General features: G+C 40.1%; 1 protein-coding gene across 1 annotated transcript in view; it reads left to right on the top strand.

The window, feature by feature from the left end:
• The window catches only part of LOC134330452 (actin-binding LIM protein 3-like), a 92453-nt gene extending 74115 nt beyond the window's left edge, over positions 1-18338 (top strand). The window contains exons 13-22 of the mRNA XM_063011591.1: positions 1503-1622; positions 2194-2250; positions 2970-3034; positions 3154-3307; positions 9315-9344; positions 13377-13435; positions 14467-14527; positions 15018-15025; positions 15486-15566; positions 17224-18338. Coding sequence (XP_062867661.1) covers positions 1503-1622; positions 2194-2250; positions 2970-3034; positions 3154-3307; positions 9315-9344; positions 13377-13435; positions 14467-14527; positions 15018-15025; positions 15486-15566; positions 17224-17337 — 749 coding nt within the window. The 3' untranslated portion in view covers positions 17338-18338. The remainder of the gene's footprint in view (positions 1-1502; positions 1623-2193; positions 2251-2969; positions 3035-3153; positions 3308-9314; positions 9345-13376; positions 13436-14466; positions 14528-15017; positions 15026-15485; positions 15567-17223) is intronic.
• The last annotated feature ends 179 nt before the right edge of the window (positions 18339-18517 follow it).

The following is an 18517-nucleotide window of genomic DNA, read 5'->3' as shown; positions in this document are numbered from 1 at the left end:
AAACCACTGTTTAATGTGTGTAACCATATAAAATTCAGCACTGCATAAAACACCCTAATACTCTTGTGATAAACATAGCCACTTAGACCCAGGAGAAATTCTGAATAATGTTGTCACTTAACACAGCCTGTTGCTGCATTAAGAAATGCAACCTTAAACTCTGTTATGCAAAGAGAAAGTGATACATTAATTAAGTTCTCTGGAGGCACCCAGGTGGCGCAGCGGGATATTGGCAGAAGAGTGTGCAGAATGCAGGGACGAGAAGAGGAGGGCTGTGCACGTGTCAGAAGAGGCATGTAAAGTGACATGCTCTCCTTGAATGCAATCTGGTATCTCTCAGCAGCGGAAGACAAAATTGAGTGTGCTAAATGGGGTGTGCTCAATTATGACTCCTGAGTGCCTGAAGCACTGCTGAGACTTAAACTCAGAAGCTCTATCTCTCTGTGGTGATGGGATAGCATATTAGAATGCTGCACCACGTAGCCAGTCTATTTTTGTTAAATAAAGTAACATAATGAATCTTGACAAAAAAGATTAATTTAAGATTTAGATCTTTTATTTTCCCTTTTTACTCCTTACATCTCAAAATTTGCCTTAGTTATTCTGGGTCAGATAGAGAGCACACTCTAAAGGATTATTTTTTATCTTAATACTGCATCTCTTTCCTTATTAATTCTGGACCTCTCACCCATCCTTCACACTTTGACTTTCTCACATAGTCGATACACATGAGGGAACAAACTTTTTCAGACAGCCTACATCGACAAGAACAACTTCGACTACTTTCAAAAAGTGCATCATTCCTATAACTTGTGAAATAAGGAGAGATATGCCAGTTCTGCGCTGTCCCTGTTCTATCCGCTTTCTCCATTGCGGACTGCAGATGTTTTTGTGTGCAGGTGCGGGGCTTCACCTCACACTTCACTTTCGAGTCGCTACCCGCCCTATTACAATACTTTCTCTTTTAAATAGTTTCAAAAGTTACTGTAACCAAGTTGAACGTTGAACCTGGTGAACCAAGAGTGAGTCACTTTAGATCAGTGGTGCCCAACCACCGGGCCGCGGACCAGTACCAGTCCGTGGGCTATTTATTACCGAGCTGCACAGATAGAATAAATAATTAGAGATCGCTAGAAAAGCAGTTTTCACTGCTTCTATTTCAGGTGTTATTGTCTTATTGTCGCCCCTAGGTGGGAGCAGCGTCTCGTTGCAGCGAAAAAAGCTCATTTTACATCGTTTGTAAGCAATGTTATTAAATCCTCCCTTCCCCGCCGGTCCGTGAAATTATATCTTATATGAAACCCGTCGGTGGTGCAAAAATGTTTGGAAACGCTCCTTTAGATGACAATAGTATGCAAATGTAATGCATCAGCATGCTTTGGTGTGTTTTTATCAATACATTATTTTCATTCAGATCAATCTCACAACTGTGTTTCTGACAAATGCTACACGTCTTTGTAAATTCAGCCTTAGTAATGAAAACATTTTGTCTGGTTCTTTAGATAATTTTGAAAATGAAGCAATGAAGACTAAAAACGGTGAGGATATCCTTCCCTCCCCATTTTCTTCTCCTGACTACTACCAGCATTCTAACTACTACCACTACAGTGACTCACCAAAAGGTGTGTAAATTAATGCTGTTCTTGTCCTTGATTGTTTTTTCTTAAGGGTTTTCCAAGGTAGATATTCAAGTGAAAATTGAATTGTCTATGGAATTGTCTGTCCTAGCTAGAAAGATTAGCTTATTGTTTTTAGTTAGAATTGCTGTTTTTTGTTATTGTTTATTAGGTATTAAAATGAACCCTTAGGGGCTCTATTTTTGGTACATGTGCCGGCATATTTTATGACACAAGCATATTTCACACTTTGCTTGCCTTTTGTTTGAGCTCAATTGATTTATCATGATGACACTCAATTGACCTGTTATGTAAAAGGTCAAATCAGCTATATGGTTATTTCTACTTGTCTGCCTCCAAACACATTGGGGTAAACTAAACTATATATAACATAATGTGGTATGACTGTGGGGCTTAGAGAATAAAGAATAAATACACTGATCAGCCATAACATTAAAACCACCTCCTTGTTTCTACACTCACTGTCCATTTTATCAGCTCCACTTACCATATAGAAGCACTTTGAATTTCTACAATTACTGACTGTAGTCCATCTATTTCTGTTTTACCTTTTTAGCCTGCTTTCTCCCTGTTCTTCAATGGCCAGGACTCCCACAGGACCACTACAGATCAGGTACCATTTAGATGGTGGATCATTCTCAGCACTGCAGTGACAAAGACATGGTGGTGGTGTGTTAGTGTGTGTTGTGTTGGTATGAGTGGATCAGTTTTTAAATACCGTGTCCACTCACTGTCCACTCTATTAGACACTCCTACCTAGTTGGTCCACCTTGTAGATGTAAAGTCAGAGACGATCGCTCATCTGTTGCTGCTGTTTGAGTTGGTCATCTTCTAGACCTTCATCAGTGGTCACAGGACGCTGCCCACAGGGCGCTGTTGGATGGATATTTTTGGTTGGTGGACAATTCTTAGTCCAGCAGTGACAGTGAGGTGTTTAAAAACTCCATCAGTGCATCTGTGTCCTATCCACTCATACCAGCACAACACACACTAACACACCACCACCATGCCATTGTCATTGCAGTGCTGAGAATCATCCACCACCCAAGTAATCCATACTCTGTGGTGACCCTGTGGGGGGTCCTGACCATTGAAGAACAGGGTAAAAGCAGGCTAAAGAAGTATGTAGAGTAACATATTGACTACAGTCAGTAATTGTGGAACTACAAAGGGCTTCTATATGGTAAGTGGAGCTGATAAAATGGACAGTGAGTGTAGAAACAAGGAGGTGGTTTTAATGTTATGGCTGATCTGCTTAATCAAAATAATCAAAATAACAGGGGCCCAAACATTTCAAGACTGATGGGTCAACCTTATACCACTCTTTTTCAGTTCCCCGGACTCGCAGGTTCTCGTCAGGAGGAGAGGAGGACGGCTGGACTCATAATATTAACAGAGTACAAACACTCCATTTGTATTTTTACTTTGCATCTCACTTATTTTTTACCCATCCAGTTCCTGATCATGTAATCATTCTCTACATGCTTCAGGGACTCCCTCTCATTCTGCTCTCCAGATCCAGGCTGGGATCGGGAGGAGGATCCTGAAGGAGGAGATGAAGGCCAGGTCTGGTTCCTATGACAACGACCCATGGGCCAGTGCTCGCAACTCTCGAAGCGGTAGCAAAGAAACCCTGTCCAATCTGGGCTACAGTAACACAGTTAACGACTGTAAGATTCCGCTTTTTATACTTTTACACAACTGCGTACTTACACTCATGTCTGGAATGGTCCAGTAAAAATCTAGTTTTGGTAGTTGTTAGTTACTTTGAAATCCAGCAGAAGTCCAAAAGTAAAGAAATTACTGTTAAACTGCACTAAACCATTGATTTATACCCTACATAATAACTTAAGGGGCTGCATGATGGCACAGCTGGCTGTGTGGGAACCGCACAGCAACATTTAGCAGTAGACCTGGTTTGAGGAGTTTAAGCAACACCAATAAGCTATCTGTTAATGTTGTGGGTTTTTTTACCTTTTAGCAGCTTACGTACTATCCCAGCATGCCCGCATGTGGATACATGAGCTTTTTGGACATACAATGCCAACTATGCATCTGAGACCACTATTAAACATGGTTCTATGTAGAATTTTTCTCAGATTTTATACACCTTTACATTACAAATCATATAAGCTTAATAATTTGTTAAGAGATCTTTTATCAAGTTGATTTAATCTACTCATTACAAGTTTAAGTTAATAAATTTGCAGCTATAGTTTACCTATTATCAATATGGTCACACCAAATACAAAACAATTCGAACATTCATGTCAATTAATGTAAAGGAATGTAACTTTTTACTTAATTTTTTTTTACGCTGGTTACAGTTGCTATTAGAATCAAGAAAATCAAGATTTATCACTCTGCAGAGGTAGATTTTGCCTTAAATTAAGAAAAGTTAAATGATACACCAAGCGAACACTCAATTTGCTTTAGTTGTGATGTGTTTTATAAACTACAACTAAAGATTGTTCAGGGTCCAAAAAACTGAAAGATCATTTAATTGCACCAAGGACAGTAAGGAAATGGACCCCCTGGGTACTCTCTGGCATTTACCAGTAGGACAGCACCATTTCAGCCCTTTCTTACCAAAATACAGCTGACCTCAGAGTCTCCCAAACATTAGCTCATCCACCACTAGCTCATTTTCTTGCTGATGTTAGAGTGCAGGCGAGTTCCTTTCACCACAATGCAAAGATCTCCACCATGTGTCTTTTCTCTCATAAATACTCAAACTGACCTAGTGTTAAAACTGTCAAAGAGCATTTAAAATACTGCTGTGTTCACCTGTATTTACTTGTGTATGTAGTGTCAAGTCGCTGTTCTCAAGAGGATGCCTATACAGTGTGTGTGTGTGTGTGTGTGTGTGTGTGTGTGTGTGTGTGTGTGTACAAAAAGGTTGAGTAATGAGAATGCCTGGTTGCTTGCATGGTTCCTCCTGTAATTAAATTAGTCAGTGAAAAACAGTGGGCCATTCTGTCATGAGGAGACGTAATCCCTGCCTTCATATCACAATATTAACTGGAGGCTGAGATGTGGGTTGTCCTGATCCCCAGGCATTTACCAATAATCCATTTTACCAATACTGTGGAAATTTTAAAACTAATGTAATCTAATATCAAAATTCAAGACAATATTGGATTTTTGAAAATTCATCCTGTGATTGAGTTATTTTGCATGTCTTGTCCTCAGGTAGCTCAGTGGTTAAGGTATTGGCCTAGTAATCAGAAGCTGGCTGGTTCAAGCTCCACCACTGTCACGTTTCGTGACATTCATTGTTGGACCCTTGATTGCTTGCACTGTATTTTGTTACAATTTTAAGTTGCTTTCCATTAATGTACAATATAAATTCAAAGTAAAATATCAAATTATATACATGTAGAAAAAATGTCAATTATAGTATGTTGGTTCATGTTTATATCTACATCAAATTTTAGAAGGATGTAAAAGTTTAACTGCTAGAGTGCTATTTTTTTTAAAGTTGTAAGTTATTTCACAACACTGTTTCATAGAAAATTCATATTTACTCTAACCATCATCATTACTTGACAGTCCAGCAGACTTTGGCCTCTTTGCATTTGAACGCATCATTAACATTACTTTAAGCATTAATCTTTGGCCCTAGGCCCTAGGTGTTTCGCAACGACCCCTATTGCTTGCAAAGACTGAGCCTTTGGTGGATCCTTATTTTATCCAATCATGCCACCCTCACCTGTAATGAATTCATCTGCTTTAAATGCTTTAAAATAACTTTTCACTCTTATTTTGCCCCTGTCCCAAGTTTTTAGGTGTGTTGCAGGCATCAAATAAAAAAAAAAAAACATGGGTCGCTCAGGTGGCGCAGCAGTAAAACACACATGCTGGAACCAGAGCTGGGATCTCGAATACATCATATCGAATCTCAGCTCTGCCTGCGGGCTAGGCCAGAGCGGTAGAGAGAACAGAGTGGCGACACTCCCATAGGGAACCGTTGGAAAGGGGGCGGGACATTTTTTCTGCGCAGCTTCCGGGTTGTGGAGCTCTGTATAGTTCCAAACAACCCATAGAGCCCCATTCATTTCCACTACTTATCAAACATTTTTAGCTGTATGTTGCTTTGTTTTAAAAAAATTATGAATTTAATGTCATTAATATACTTAATACTGTTATTGTTTAGCATTTGCTCAGCACTAAATGTTACATGTTTATCTTAATTAATAGGTATAACCCAATTTAGCTTAGTCAGTTAAGCTTAATTAATGACACACGAGTCTTTTCACCTAAAATGAGTTGATTAATCAAGAGTCTTGTTACAGAAATGATCATAAAACATTAGAACCACAATAAATCATTATACTTTTACTTTCATACTTAAGTACATTTGAAGGTAAATTTAGTTTAGTACTTTAGTGGAGGTAAAGAGTATTTTTACTTTTACTACTACTTTTACTGGAGTAATATGTTACCTTGGATATCTCTACTTTAACTCAACTAAATGGTTTGTGTACCTTGTCCACCACTTACATTAGACAAAATGAACTAGTGCATATTCATAATGAATTCATTAATGTATTACATGTAGGAATCAATTATTAATCACTCATGAAATAAGAGATGAATGAATGCTTTTTCATGTACCTGCACTATAATGTTTTTGGTACGGTAATGTGTTTATCAATCTGTTCATTCAGTGCAGGTAAACCTTATGAATCCAGCACATGACTTAGTGTTTAGCCAAAATGATTATTATTATGAATCCTCAGGAAAGTGAAGGGAGATTAGTTTATGCAAAAAACAAAACATAAAAAACTTTAATGTCTATACTGTATATTGTCTCTACTACTTAATGATATCGCATTATGTAATGTATGCTATTATAATGTACTGTGTGTTAACAAGAACGACCTATTAACAAGTCATTATAAACATCAATCTTCCACTTTATATACCAAATTGACATTAAAGCAGATGCAGTAAATGTAAACGCAGTTGAAAATACCCAGAAATTGTACAAATGTTTATTATTTGCCGTTTAATATTTCATTTACTGCTGCCTGTCCCATTTGAGAACATGACAGCGCCGGGTTTGTTTGGAACTATTGAGGGTTACATGAACCACGTGACCGCGTAGCGGCGAGATCAAGGAGTGTCGCAACTCTCTCTATCTACGGCTCTGGGCTAGGCTAAGCAGCCACATGAACAACGATTGGCCTGTTGTTCAGATATGGGTGGGAATAAGCCGGATAAGGTCTCTCTCTCATAACTAATGCAATTACGACTCTGCTGGCTGATTGATGGCGCCTGCACAGAGATGAGAAAAGAGTGCTCTCAGGGTGTGTCTCTCCCTACACAGTGCACTCGTCAAAGTGTAGGTGATAAGATGCATACGGCATGCTGCCCACGTGTCGGGGGGTAGCTTCATTCTCCTCAATCAGAGCAGGGATCAGGATTGGTGGAGAGGAAGCATGACGCAATCGGGCGCTTGGCAGTTGGACGCGCTAAAAGGGAGAAAAAAGGGGAGAAAATGCATAAATAAAAATAAAAAAATAAAAATTCTCTGGCAATGGGGTTTGTCCAAGCTGTAATGTCCTAGATGGAGTCTTTTCACTTTACTGACGCACAATAGTTTCCCTGTTTATTATCTCAATGCATAATAGTTTCCTCGTGTATAAATTATTTGAATAATTGATCAATAAGCAATAAACATTAGATCAATTGTTGTTTGCCAGTGTAATATAACCTTTAAATCCAAATGCAGGACTTTATCATGCATTGAAATGATTCATGTTGGATCAATACAGTCTTTGAATCTTTACTTATCAACACCCCAACCTAAGGGTGATGGACTGCAGACATGAGTGTGGATTACTGATGCAGTTTGTCCTCCATGATTGCGCACACACACACAGTCAGCTGACCTTTGTCTTTTGCTGGGATTAAACTCCTCAGTGCCAGAATGAGAATTGTAATCTAGAGTGCAACTAACCGTTTATCAGTCATTTTATCTAAAGCCCTTGCTGGTTGCATAAACTGTGTGTAGGCATAAGGGTATTGATAAATATGAGTATTTTGGGGTTAAGAGCCAATTGCATGACATATTTTTATTAAGAAACACATTCAATAAAATGAGTGTGATTTACTAAGCTTGGTCTCCTATCCCTTTTGCACATTTGCTCTAATAAATAATAACCTGTAATGTGTTTGACCTGACTTTAGTTCCTCTTAATGGTCTGTATTGCCATTTAACAGTTATATTTTCACAGATGTGGATGCCTCAGTGACTCCACATTTGCCAAAAAATTGCCCAGTGGAGAGGAGGTTTTCTCCATTTCAGAACACATTACCCAAGCAAACACAGTACAAACAGAGTTTAAAACTGATTTTCTGCTGATATGCGCCCAGTGTAACAATAGTTACGTAAACTTGACTGGACTACTAAGGTGGTGACAAAGGCTAGATAAAAATGTGACTGTCTTTTGGCACAGTATAGAAGTCTCACAACCCGGTTTTAAATCATATGTCCAAAAAGAATTCACTGGGTATACATTGAATACTCTAGATAACCTCCAGCTCTCCAACAAAGATAAATTATTGTAAATAGATAGTAATGGTTATTATAAGGGCAATTTTAGAAAGCTCCAGTTGGCCTAACTGCATGTCTTTGGACTGTGGGAGAAAACCGGAGCATCCGGAAGAAACCCATGCAGACACGGGGAGAACATGCAATCAAACCCAGGACCTTCTTGCTGTGAGGTGACTGTGATACCCACTGAGCCACCGTGCTGCTTAAATGCCATTATGTACTCTTTTTATGGATCATAATAAGTCTGGACAAAGCTACAGGATTTTGAACTACTTTTAATGTTTAACAGTTCTGGAAATAGTCTCATCTATACTAAATGGCCAAAAGTTTGTGGACACTTGACTATGATCTGGTCGAACATCCCATGTCATTGGCATTAATATGGAGTTTGTCTATAACAGCCTTCATTCATCTGTAAAGACTTACCACAAGATTCTGCAGTGTGTCTGTGTAAATTTGTGCTCTTTCAGTCAAAGAGCATTTGTGACGGCAGGCACTAAAGCAGTGGTCCCCAACTACTGGGCCTCGGGCCAGTACCAGTCCATGGGTCATTTATAACCGGGCCGCACAGAAAGAATAAATAATTCGAGATCACTACAAGAGTAATTACATTTCCAATACTCTTTGGGTGTTATTATCCCCAATCACCACTAGGTGGGAGCAGCGTCTTGTTGCAGCAACAAAAGCTCAGGATACACACTGATTTTCCATTCTATAGTTATTCTATTTTAAATCCCTCCGCCGGTCCATGAAATTATATCTTACATGAAACCGGTCCATGGTGCAAAAAAGGTTGGGGACCGCTGCACTAAAGAGCATCAACGAAAAGGCCAGTTTATCTCAAAGATCTTCAGTGGGGTTGAGGGCTCTGCTCAGACTGTTGGAGTTCATAAAAGCTTACTGATCAAATAATTTATTTATTGGTTTTGTGTCCACATATTTTGGTGATATGATGTTGAGTTCAGCTACCTAGTTATGTCCCTGTTTTTAATATTAATGCCTGGTAGCACCATAGCAACCAGCATTCTCTCTCTAATCTAGGAAGTACAGCCTTTATAAACACACAGGATGTAACTTTATCTTTTATTCTTTTTCTCCACCATCTCTCTATCTAGCTCCCAGATCCCAGTACAGCGCAGACAGCGGTGAGTCATTTACAGCTCATGTCTTCTCGTCTTTCTATCATTGTACAGCCAAGTGCTGTTTAAGTGTCTGACTGATCTCTGCTCTTTCTCTCAAATCTCTGCAATGTAATTTCATGCTCCAAGAAACAAATTCTGAGCTTCAGAATGTTCACTGCAGGACCAAAAGAATGTGAATCCCTGAACATCACATCCATAAGTACTTACTAACCATCACGTTTTAAAAGTATTTTCATTAATAAAAAAGAACAATCTCTAGTTTTCAAGGAAAAGAAGGCTTTTCATTAGATTTTGCAATATGACAGCAGGCTTTTGTTAAGCCACATAAGCATTAATGAGCTTGGACACTGCTGATAAGTAATAAGGCTTGGTATGGAGTTGCAGTTCATACCTGCTCTGTTGGAGGAAGGTAACAGCAGAGCTCTACACAGGTCAGTCATGTTCCTCCAATAGGAACTTAGCAAACTATTTCTTTATGGACCTCACTTTGTGCACTTACAGGGGTTGGACAAAATAACTGAAACACCTGTCATTTTAGTGTGGGAGGTTTCATGGCTAAATTGGACCAGTCTGGTGGCCAATCTTCATTAATTGCACATTGCACCAGTAAGAGCAGAGTGTGAAGGTTCAATTAGCAGGGTAAGAGCACAGTTTTGCTCAAAATATTGCAATGCACACAACATTATGGGTGACATACCAGAGTTCAAAAGAGGACAAATTGTTGGTGCACGTCTTGCTGGCGCATCTGTGACCAAGACAGCAAGTCTTTGTGATGTATCAAGAGCCACGGTATCCAGGGTAATGTCAGCATACCACCAAGAAGGACAAACCACATCCAACAGGATTAACTGTGGACGCAAGAGGAAGCTGTCTGAAAGGGATGTTCGGGTGCTAACCCGGATTGTATCCAAAAAACATAAAACCACGGCTGCCCAAATCACGGCAGAATTAAATGTGCACCTCAACTCTCCTGTTTCCACCAGAACTGTCCGTCGGGAGCTCCACAGGGTCAATATACACGGCCGGGCTGCTATAGCCAAACCTTTGGTCCCTCGTGCCAATGCCAAACGTCGGTTTCAATGGTGCAAGGAGCGCAAATATTGGGCTGTGGACAATGTGAAACATTGTATTGTTCTCTGATGAGTCCACCTTTACTGTTTTCCCCACATCCGGGAGAGTTACGGTGTGGAGAAGCCCCAAAGAAGCGTACCACCCAGACTGTTGCATGCCCAGAGTGAAGCATGGGGGTGGATCAGTGATGGTTTGGGCTGCCATATCATGGCATTCCCTTGGCCCAATACTTGTGCTAGATGCTCACTGCCAAGGACTACCGAACCATTCTGGAGGACCATGTGCATCCAATGGCGGTGCCGTGTATCAGGATGACAATGCACCAATACACACAGCAAGACTGGTGAAAGATTGGTTTGATGAACATGAAAGTGAAGTTGAACATCTCCCATGGCCTGCACAGTCACCAGATCTAAATATTATTGAGCCACTTTGGGGTGTTTTGGAGAAGCGAGTCAGGAAACGTTTTCCTCCACCAGTAGTGACCTGGCCACTATCCTGCAAGAAGAATGGCTTAAAATCCCTCTGACCACTGTGCAGGACTTGTATATGTCATTTCCAAGACGAATTGACGCTGTATTGGCCGCAAAAGGAGGCCCTACACCATACTAATAAATTATTGTGGTCTAAAACCAGGTGTTTCAGTTATTTTGTCCAACCCCTAAACAAAAGTGTCTTGCCCTAAGTATAGCATAGCATTAACATTTCCATTGACTGGAGCCCAAGTGGCACATGAAGAATATTCTGCTAGAGCACCAGCACTGGGATTCTGAGCTCTTCGAGTTGGAATCTCAGCTCTGCTGCCAGTTGGCTGGGTGCCCCCTAGAAGGCACAATTGGCAGTGCCAGCAGCAGAAAATTTTGCCCACTAGTCTGTTGGGTGGGAAAAGACCAGACTAAAAAAGGGGGTGGGGTCTTCGATGCTGTGTAAGGACCCTGGTTAGAAGCCTGAGGCATCTGTACAAAAGTGGAGGAATGTAAAGATCAGCATGTGACGTGCAAATTAGGGATGTCCCGATCACGTTTTTTTGTTCCCGATACCGATCCCGATTATTAATTTTGATCCCGATCCGATACCGATTCTCAAACCGATACTTGTATTTTCTAGATATTGTCTAGATAAGAACTGGATAATACTGTTCACACAGTGCACACTTCAAGTACATTACAATTATTCAAATTAATCCAGTGTATATGTTTAACAACTAAATAGCTCTGCAGTGTACCGTAACAGAAGAAGTTAATAAAGTGTTCTGCTCCCGACAATATGTGAATATACTGTGCATTTATTTCTTTATTAAACGAGTGCATCACTACGTTGTTTTGTAAACCGGTGTGATCCTTAACTCACACACACTCTCACACATGAACGCAGCTCTGCTCCCACCGCCTCGTGAAACGCTCACACTGCAGACGTTACACTTCACTGTTGGACTTGTTTTACTTTTCAATTTAAAGTATTTCCACACAGCGGACATGCTGAAGTAACACAAAAGATCGGGATTAAGATCGGGTTTAGTAAAGCCGATTCCGATCAATTAAAAAATGCCTTGATCGGCCCCGATCCCGATCTTTGAGATCGGATCGGGACATCCCTAGTGAAAATCCATCAAAGTGTGGGTGAATAAGAAGGGTTCAGTGGACTTCACACCCCTCCTCGGACGTGGAAGACTAATTGCCAATGCTAAATTGGGAGAGAAGGGGAGAACATGAATACATAAAAGACCCATGTATCATTCTCCTGGCGTCTGCCAAACTCAGAGTAAAGTATGAGTGCTCAAGAGGTATTTCTATAAATCCATATACTTCCAGATGAACAATCCATGAAATTAGAAGAATTGGCTAGGTTGCCAGATGTGCACCAATGGCAGTGTGCTTTTGTTCACCTTACTTTGGCATTGCACTTGCTTATCCAAAACTTGTTTGATTCTGCCACTGAAACACAAATTGTTAAGCTTCTTAAAAAGCTGTATGATTTTTGCTGCTCAGTAGTGTGTTCCCAGTGGTGAATGTTGCAACCAAGAACAGACAGCACTCACACCCCCGTTCTGTGTGTAAGTGCTGTATACTGCTTCATCACTAAGCTGCTACTTCTAGATGTTTTCACGACAATAACAGCACATTGAACACCAGAACAGGAATTTGATGTACTGTCCTGCTTGAAATGATAAATTTGTTGACAGTTTCACATTGAAAGCTCTTCAGTATCACATGTCCAACTGCCAGCGTTGTTTAAGGAGCTGGCATGCTCTGTGCCTGATTTTGTGCACCTGTTTGCAATAGGTATGTCCAACTTAGCCAAACCCTTTATTTCAATTAGGTATTTACATACGCTATATGGCCAAAAGTAAGTGGACACATGAGCAGGAGCTAGATTTAGATCTTATTCCAAAATCCTTATGGCTGTACTAGCTTCTCCTCTTCTGGTATGGCTTTCCACAAAACTTGTGAGTGTGAAATGTGCCCATTCAGTCAAAAAGCATTTGTGAGGTCAAGCCCTGGTTTGCTATTGGTTCATGACATTCATCTCAGAGCTGTTCAGATGAGTAATAGTCAGGGCTTAGTGCAGGTTGAAGTTCCTTCACATAAAACTTGTCAAACCATGTCTTTATGAACCACAGGAGTACAATCATGCAAGATTTGAAAAGCGCCTTTCTCAATCTGTCTACACATAAAGCATATATGTGATTTTATGTCATTAATTTTAGCATTGTGTGGGGCTGAAACTTTATTGATAGGAGAGGTGTCCATATACATTTGGCCTTGTATTATGGCGATTGATAGAATGTTATATAGGTTTTTTTACTGTAATTTTCAATAATGCCAAGAGCTCCCTCTACTGTCTGTAAAGATAAATCACATGTTGATGTGTGTTCCTGTGTGTGGTAACCTACTTACAGTAGTGCTGAGTCAGAGTGTGTACTGATATGTTTACCTGTGTTGGTGTATGTTTTTTTTCTTACAGATTCCTTCATCTCGAAATCAGCCTCATTACCTGGATACGGCAGGAACGGCCTAAACAGAGTAAGAGCTCGTAATTTATTACAATGGTTAAAAAAAGCTCAATGGTCTATTGTTTAAAATAGTAAAATAAGGTGACAGACACAGTTAAGCAATATCTCCATGTATACACCGATCAGCCATAACATTAAAACCACCTCCTTGTTTCTACACACATTGTCCATTTTGTCAGCTTCACTTACCATATAGAAGCACTTTGTAGTTCTACAATTACTAACTGTAGTCCATCTGTTTCTCTGCATGCTTTGTTAGCCCCTTTTCATGCTGTTCTTTAATGGTCAGGACTCTCCCGGGACCACTACAGAGCAGGTATTATTTAGGTGGTTGGTCATTCTCAGCACTGCAGTGACACTGACATGGTGGTGGTGTGTTAGTGTGTGTTGTGCTGGTATGAGTGGATCAGACACAACAGCACTGATGGAGTTTTTAAACACCTCACTGTCACTGCTGGACTGAGAATAGTCCACCAACCAAAAATATATCCAGCCAACAGCTCCCCGTGGGCAGTGTCTTGTGACCACTGATGAAGGTCTAGAAGATGACCAACTCAAACAGCAGCAATAGATGAGCGATCGTCTCTGACTTCACATCTACAAGGTGAACCATCTAGATAGGAGTGTCTGATAGAGTGGAGGACAGAGTGGACACGGTATTTAAAAACTTCAGCAGCGCTGCTGTGTCTGATCCACTCATACCAGCACAGCACACACTAACACACCACCACCATGTCAGTGTCACTGCAGTGCTGAGAATGATCCACCACCTAAATAATACCTGCCCTGTGGTGGTCCTGTGAGAGTCCTGACCATTGAAGAACAGCATGAAAGGGGGCTAACAAAGTATGCAGAAAAAAAGATGGACTACAGTCAGTAATTGTAGAACTACAAAGTGCTTCTATATGGTAAGTGGAGCTGTTAAAATGGACAGTGAGTGTAGAAACAAGGAGGTGGTTTTAATGTTATGGCTGACTGTACTTTTATTTTTAGCTAAACTATTCATTATACAGAAAAATTATTGATTTCTTCCTCTTTCAGCCCCACAGTGCTGATTTCTTCCATTATGACAGCACCAATGCAGTGAACTGGGGATACAGAGGTAAAAGAACATACTTAGGAAGGTTACACTAAATAGCCAAAAATAAGTAGACACCTCTCTTAATTACTGAGATCAGCTGTTTCGATCACACTCATTGCTCACAGGTTTAAAAATCAATTATATGTTTTTAATTTTAAGGCAAGAGTTTAAGAAAAAGTGAAGGAATTTCAGTGGCCTGCACAGAGCAAATTGGAACACTGATTGTGAGCCAGGCCTTCTCATTCAACATCAGTGCCTGTTCTTGCTTTTGGTTTTTGACTGAATAAGCACAAATATAGACAAATTCCAAAATTTGTTAAAAAGGAGTGGAGGCTGTTGTAGCTGCAAACATTTATATGAAAATACACACAGTATGGAAAGTGATGTCCAACAAGCTCATGGACAGGTGTCTACATACTTTTGGTATTCAGGCCATATGTTGTGTGCATATAAGTAAAGCAAGCTCTAAATTACAAGAATATTGAATCGATTGTTCTTTCCTCTGTTTCAGAATACAAGGTGAGCAACATCACAGCGGGCTAATAAAACAAGGGGTTTTGGACCAGCACCCCCGAGTCCTCCGAGTCTATTACAGGGAGCAGTTTTAATGGTTATTAAAAAAACATAAATTAGGATTTTGCTTAGTTTGCACTTATTGGGTGCAGAGGAGGAAATTGGTCCCAGTTCGGCATAGGGCATCACACATTTTGAAATTGACTCACACATAGGGACAAGCAGTCCGCTGTCACACATAGAAACAAGCAGTTGACAATTTCAACCCAGCTGCTATGCCACTAGAGACTAGATACATTATATACAGTATAAATAGTATATATACAGTAGTATACAGAGTATACTGTATATAGTATACATTTAGTATAATAATGCTAAAATCAAACCAGCTCTGACTTTGTAGACTCTTTTACAAGTATGAACCAGCCTTTATAACTCATTTCATCACGCTCTTGACTTTCTGCAGATATATCCATATCGGGATCTGATCGTCAGTTTTCGAGGGCGTAACCAGCTCCCCAGTGATGTGGACAGAACGAGACTGGAGGTAAAACCACAGATGCACACTGAACAATCAGTGGTTCACAGCATGGGGTGTGAGGACATTATTAGAATTTTAATGTCATGTTTTACACTTTGGTTACATTCATGACAGGACAGGTAGATACTCTTTACACATGATTCATGATTCAGGTTTTAATGTCAAACACAGTCATGGACAATTTTGTATCTCCAATTTACCTCACTTGCATGTATATGGACTGTAAAAGGAAACCAGAGCACCCAGAGGAAACCTACCCAGACACGGGGAGAACTCGCAAACTCTACAAAGAAAGGACCTGGACCACTCCACCTGGAAATCAAACCCAGGAACTTCTTGCTGTGAGGCTACAGTGCTACCCACCGAGCCACCATGCTGTCCGAAATGAATGAAAGTCATTTTAAAAAATAAAAATTAGGCGCCCAGGTAGCCATCTAGCAGGCATAATTGGCAGTGCCTGCAGGGAGTGATCACCGGAATATGTGGGCAGTAAAATACGCACCAGTATAGCGCACCAGACATGGGGTTTCGAATACATCGTACCGAATCTCAGCTCTGCCTTCCAACTGGGTTGGGTGGCTGCATGAACAACGATTGGCTGTTGTTCATGGTTAGGGGTAAACAGTCGGATAATAGGTCCTCATAACTGGTGCAACTGCGGCCCCTGCTGGCTGACTGATGGCGCCTGCACAGGGCTGAGGAATAATGCTGATGGGGGTGTGGCCCTCTGTACACAGTGCCCGTCGGTGTATGAAAAATGCCGTCTGTACTGAGGGGGCGTATGTCAGTTGAGAGGCGTCCTCAGTCAGCGGTGAAGGGTCGAATCAGTCAAGAGGACGCAATCAGAGTAATTGGACACGACTATATTAGGGGACAAAATTGGGGGGGAAAAGTGGGAAAAATTATTTAAAAAACAAAAAAATAAAAATTTAAACGTCCATAACTAGGTATCAGAAAATTGGTCATATAGTTGTTTCAAGCCATTTGTTAGATCTATGTTGGGTGAACATTCAAACAAGTAGATCAAACAGCCATTAAGTATGGCTACCGTAAAAGCAGATTATGCTTTACATGAAGTGGGATGCACTGTCGCCTCACAGCAAGAAGGTCCTAGGTTCGATCAGTCCAGGTCTTATCTTTGTGGAGTTTGTATGTTCTCCCAGTGTCCGCGGGGGTTTCCTCCGTGAGCTCCGGTTTCTTCCCACAGTCCAAAAACATGCAGTCAGGTTAATTGGAGACACTGAATTGCCCTATAGGTAAATGGGTGTGTGTATGAGTGTGTGTGTGTGTGTGTGTGTGTGTGTGTGTGTGTGTGTCTGCCCTGCGATGGACTGGTATGGAGTTTGCATGTGTTTGACATAGAACCTAAACTGATGAATCATGTGTAACATACAGTATATACCTGTCCTGTCATGAATACAACCAAAGTGTAAAACATGATGTTAAAATCTTAATAAATTAATATTTCATATTTATTATGGAAACAAAAATAAAATAACACACTGAAATGCTTTATCAATCCACTTGGGAGAAATAAGATTGTTAATCACTACACATTATTAATAATGCTTTGTTTATCCACTTGGGAAGAATAGGATTGTTAAACCACTAATCACTACACATTATTAATAATGCTTTTTTAATGTTTGCTAATTTTCTGCAGAGACATTTATCCCCAGATGAGTTCTACAAGGTGTTTGGGATGAACATGCCCGATTTTGAGCGCCTGGCACAGTGGAAACAAAACGAGCTGAAGAAACAGGCAAGACTGTTCTAGAAAGTGGCCTTCACTTCAAAGATTCAAAACCATGAACCCGAGTGCTCTGGATGACCCAGCTAGTCTAAAACAGTCGAGTGATCTGGATTGGAGTTTGGTGTTATTCAGATTTGAAATGATATCCTGACACGTTAGAAATTTGACAGTGGACAAATGTACAGACTGTTCGAAAAGCAAGAAAGACAAAGATATTTTCTAGCCATTTTGACCTACACGTGTGCTTAATACAAAACAACGTGCTGCTTGTTTGAGTTTTTTTCTGGTTTGCAACACATCCTCTGTGATGAACTTCAGGTTGAATCGTGTATTAGAATTATATGAACATTGCCTTATGATGAAGTGAGGTTAACACCAGCACGTAAATGCAAATGGACAGAATGCTGAATGATCTGATGCCACTAGTATGTGGAATCCAGCAACGAGATAGAACAATGGTGGCTTTACTGAGTTCTTTAAAAACTACATAATGTGGTCAGTATGTGGACAGCCAAATATTAAAAACTATGGACATTAATATAAAACAAAAGATTTGTGTGTTTTGCAAAACCAAAGTGGAGTTATTTTGGTGCATATTAAAACGTGCCATACATATATTTAAGAGATAAATAGACCTAACATGGAAATTATTTTTTTCTTTTTCTTTGTTGTGAAGAATTTATGGATCAAAATGTATATGAATGTATATAAACAGTATTTTAACGCATCTCACTTGAATAACTAATTGATGTTAACTTTAAGTTATTTGTCTTGTATTTTTAGATGCAAATATTAGGACTAACATGTTAAGCAATTTGTGTTGCTTTGCCTTAATTTTAAAGTGGTTTACAAATGTCTTCTAACACAATGACACTATCAAAATGCTGCCATGTACAGCTGCTGCAAGTGTGGTTAACAATGTTAACGTGCTATGAAAATTGAAAGGCTTTGACTGATACTGGAGAAAATATTAATGAAGTTTATATTGTTCAGCAAAATGCATAATAAAAAAATGCAAAATAAAACATGCAAAATGCATTAATAAACAGAACAGCAGTTGTGGGGCAGTGGTATCAGCTGGGGTGAACAGTGGCAAATTAAGGTGGCACAGCACCATATAGCACCAAGGTCATGGGGACCTAGGTTTAAACCCAGTGTGTCTATTCCTGCACACCAGTTTCTTCTTACCTCCCAAAACATAGGT

Source organism: Trichomycterus rosablanca, chromosome 16 (assembly GCF_030014385.1).
Source record: "Trichomycterus rosablanca isolate fTriRos1 chromosome 16, fTriRos1.hap1, whole genome shotgun sequence".
Classification (NCBI taxonomy): domain Eukaryota; kingdom Metazoa; phylum Chordata; class Actinopteri; order Siluriformes; family Trichomycteridae; genus Trichomycterus; species Trichomycterus rosablanca.
This window is presented reverse-complemented; position numbering and strand designations above follow the sequence as displayed.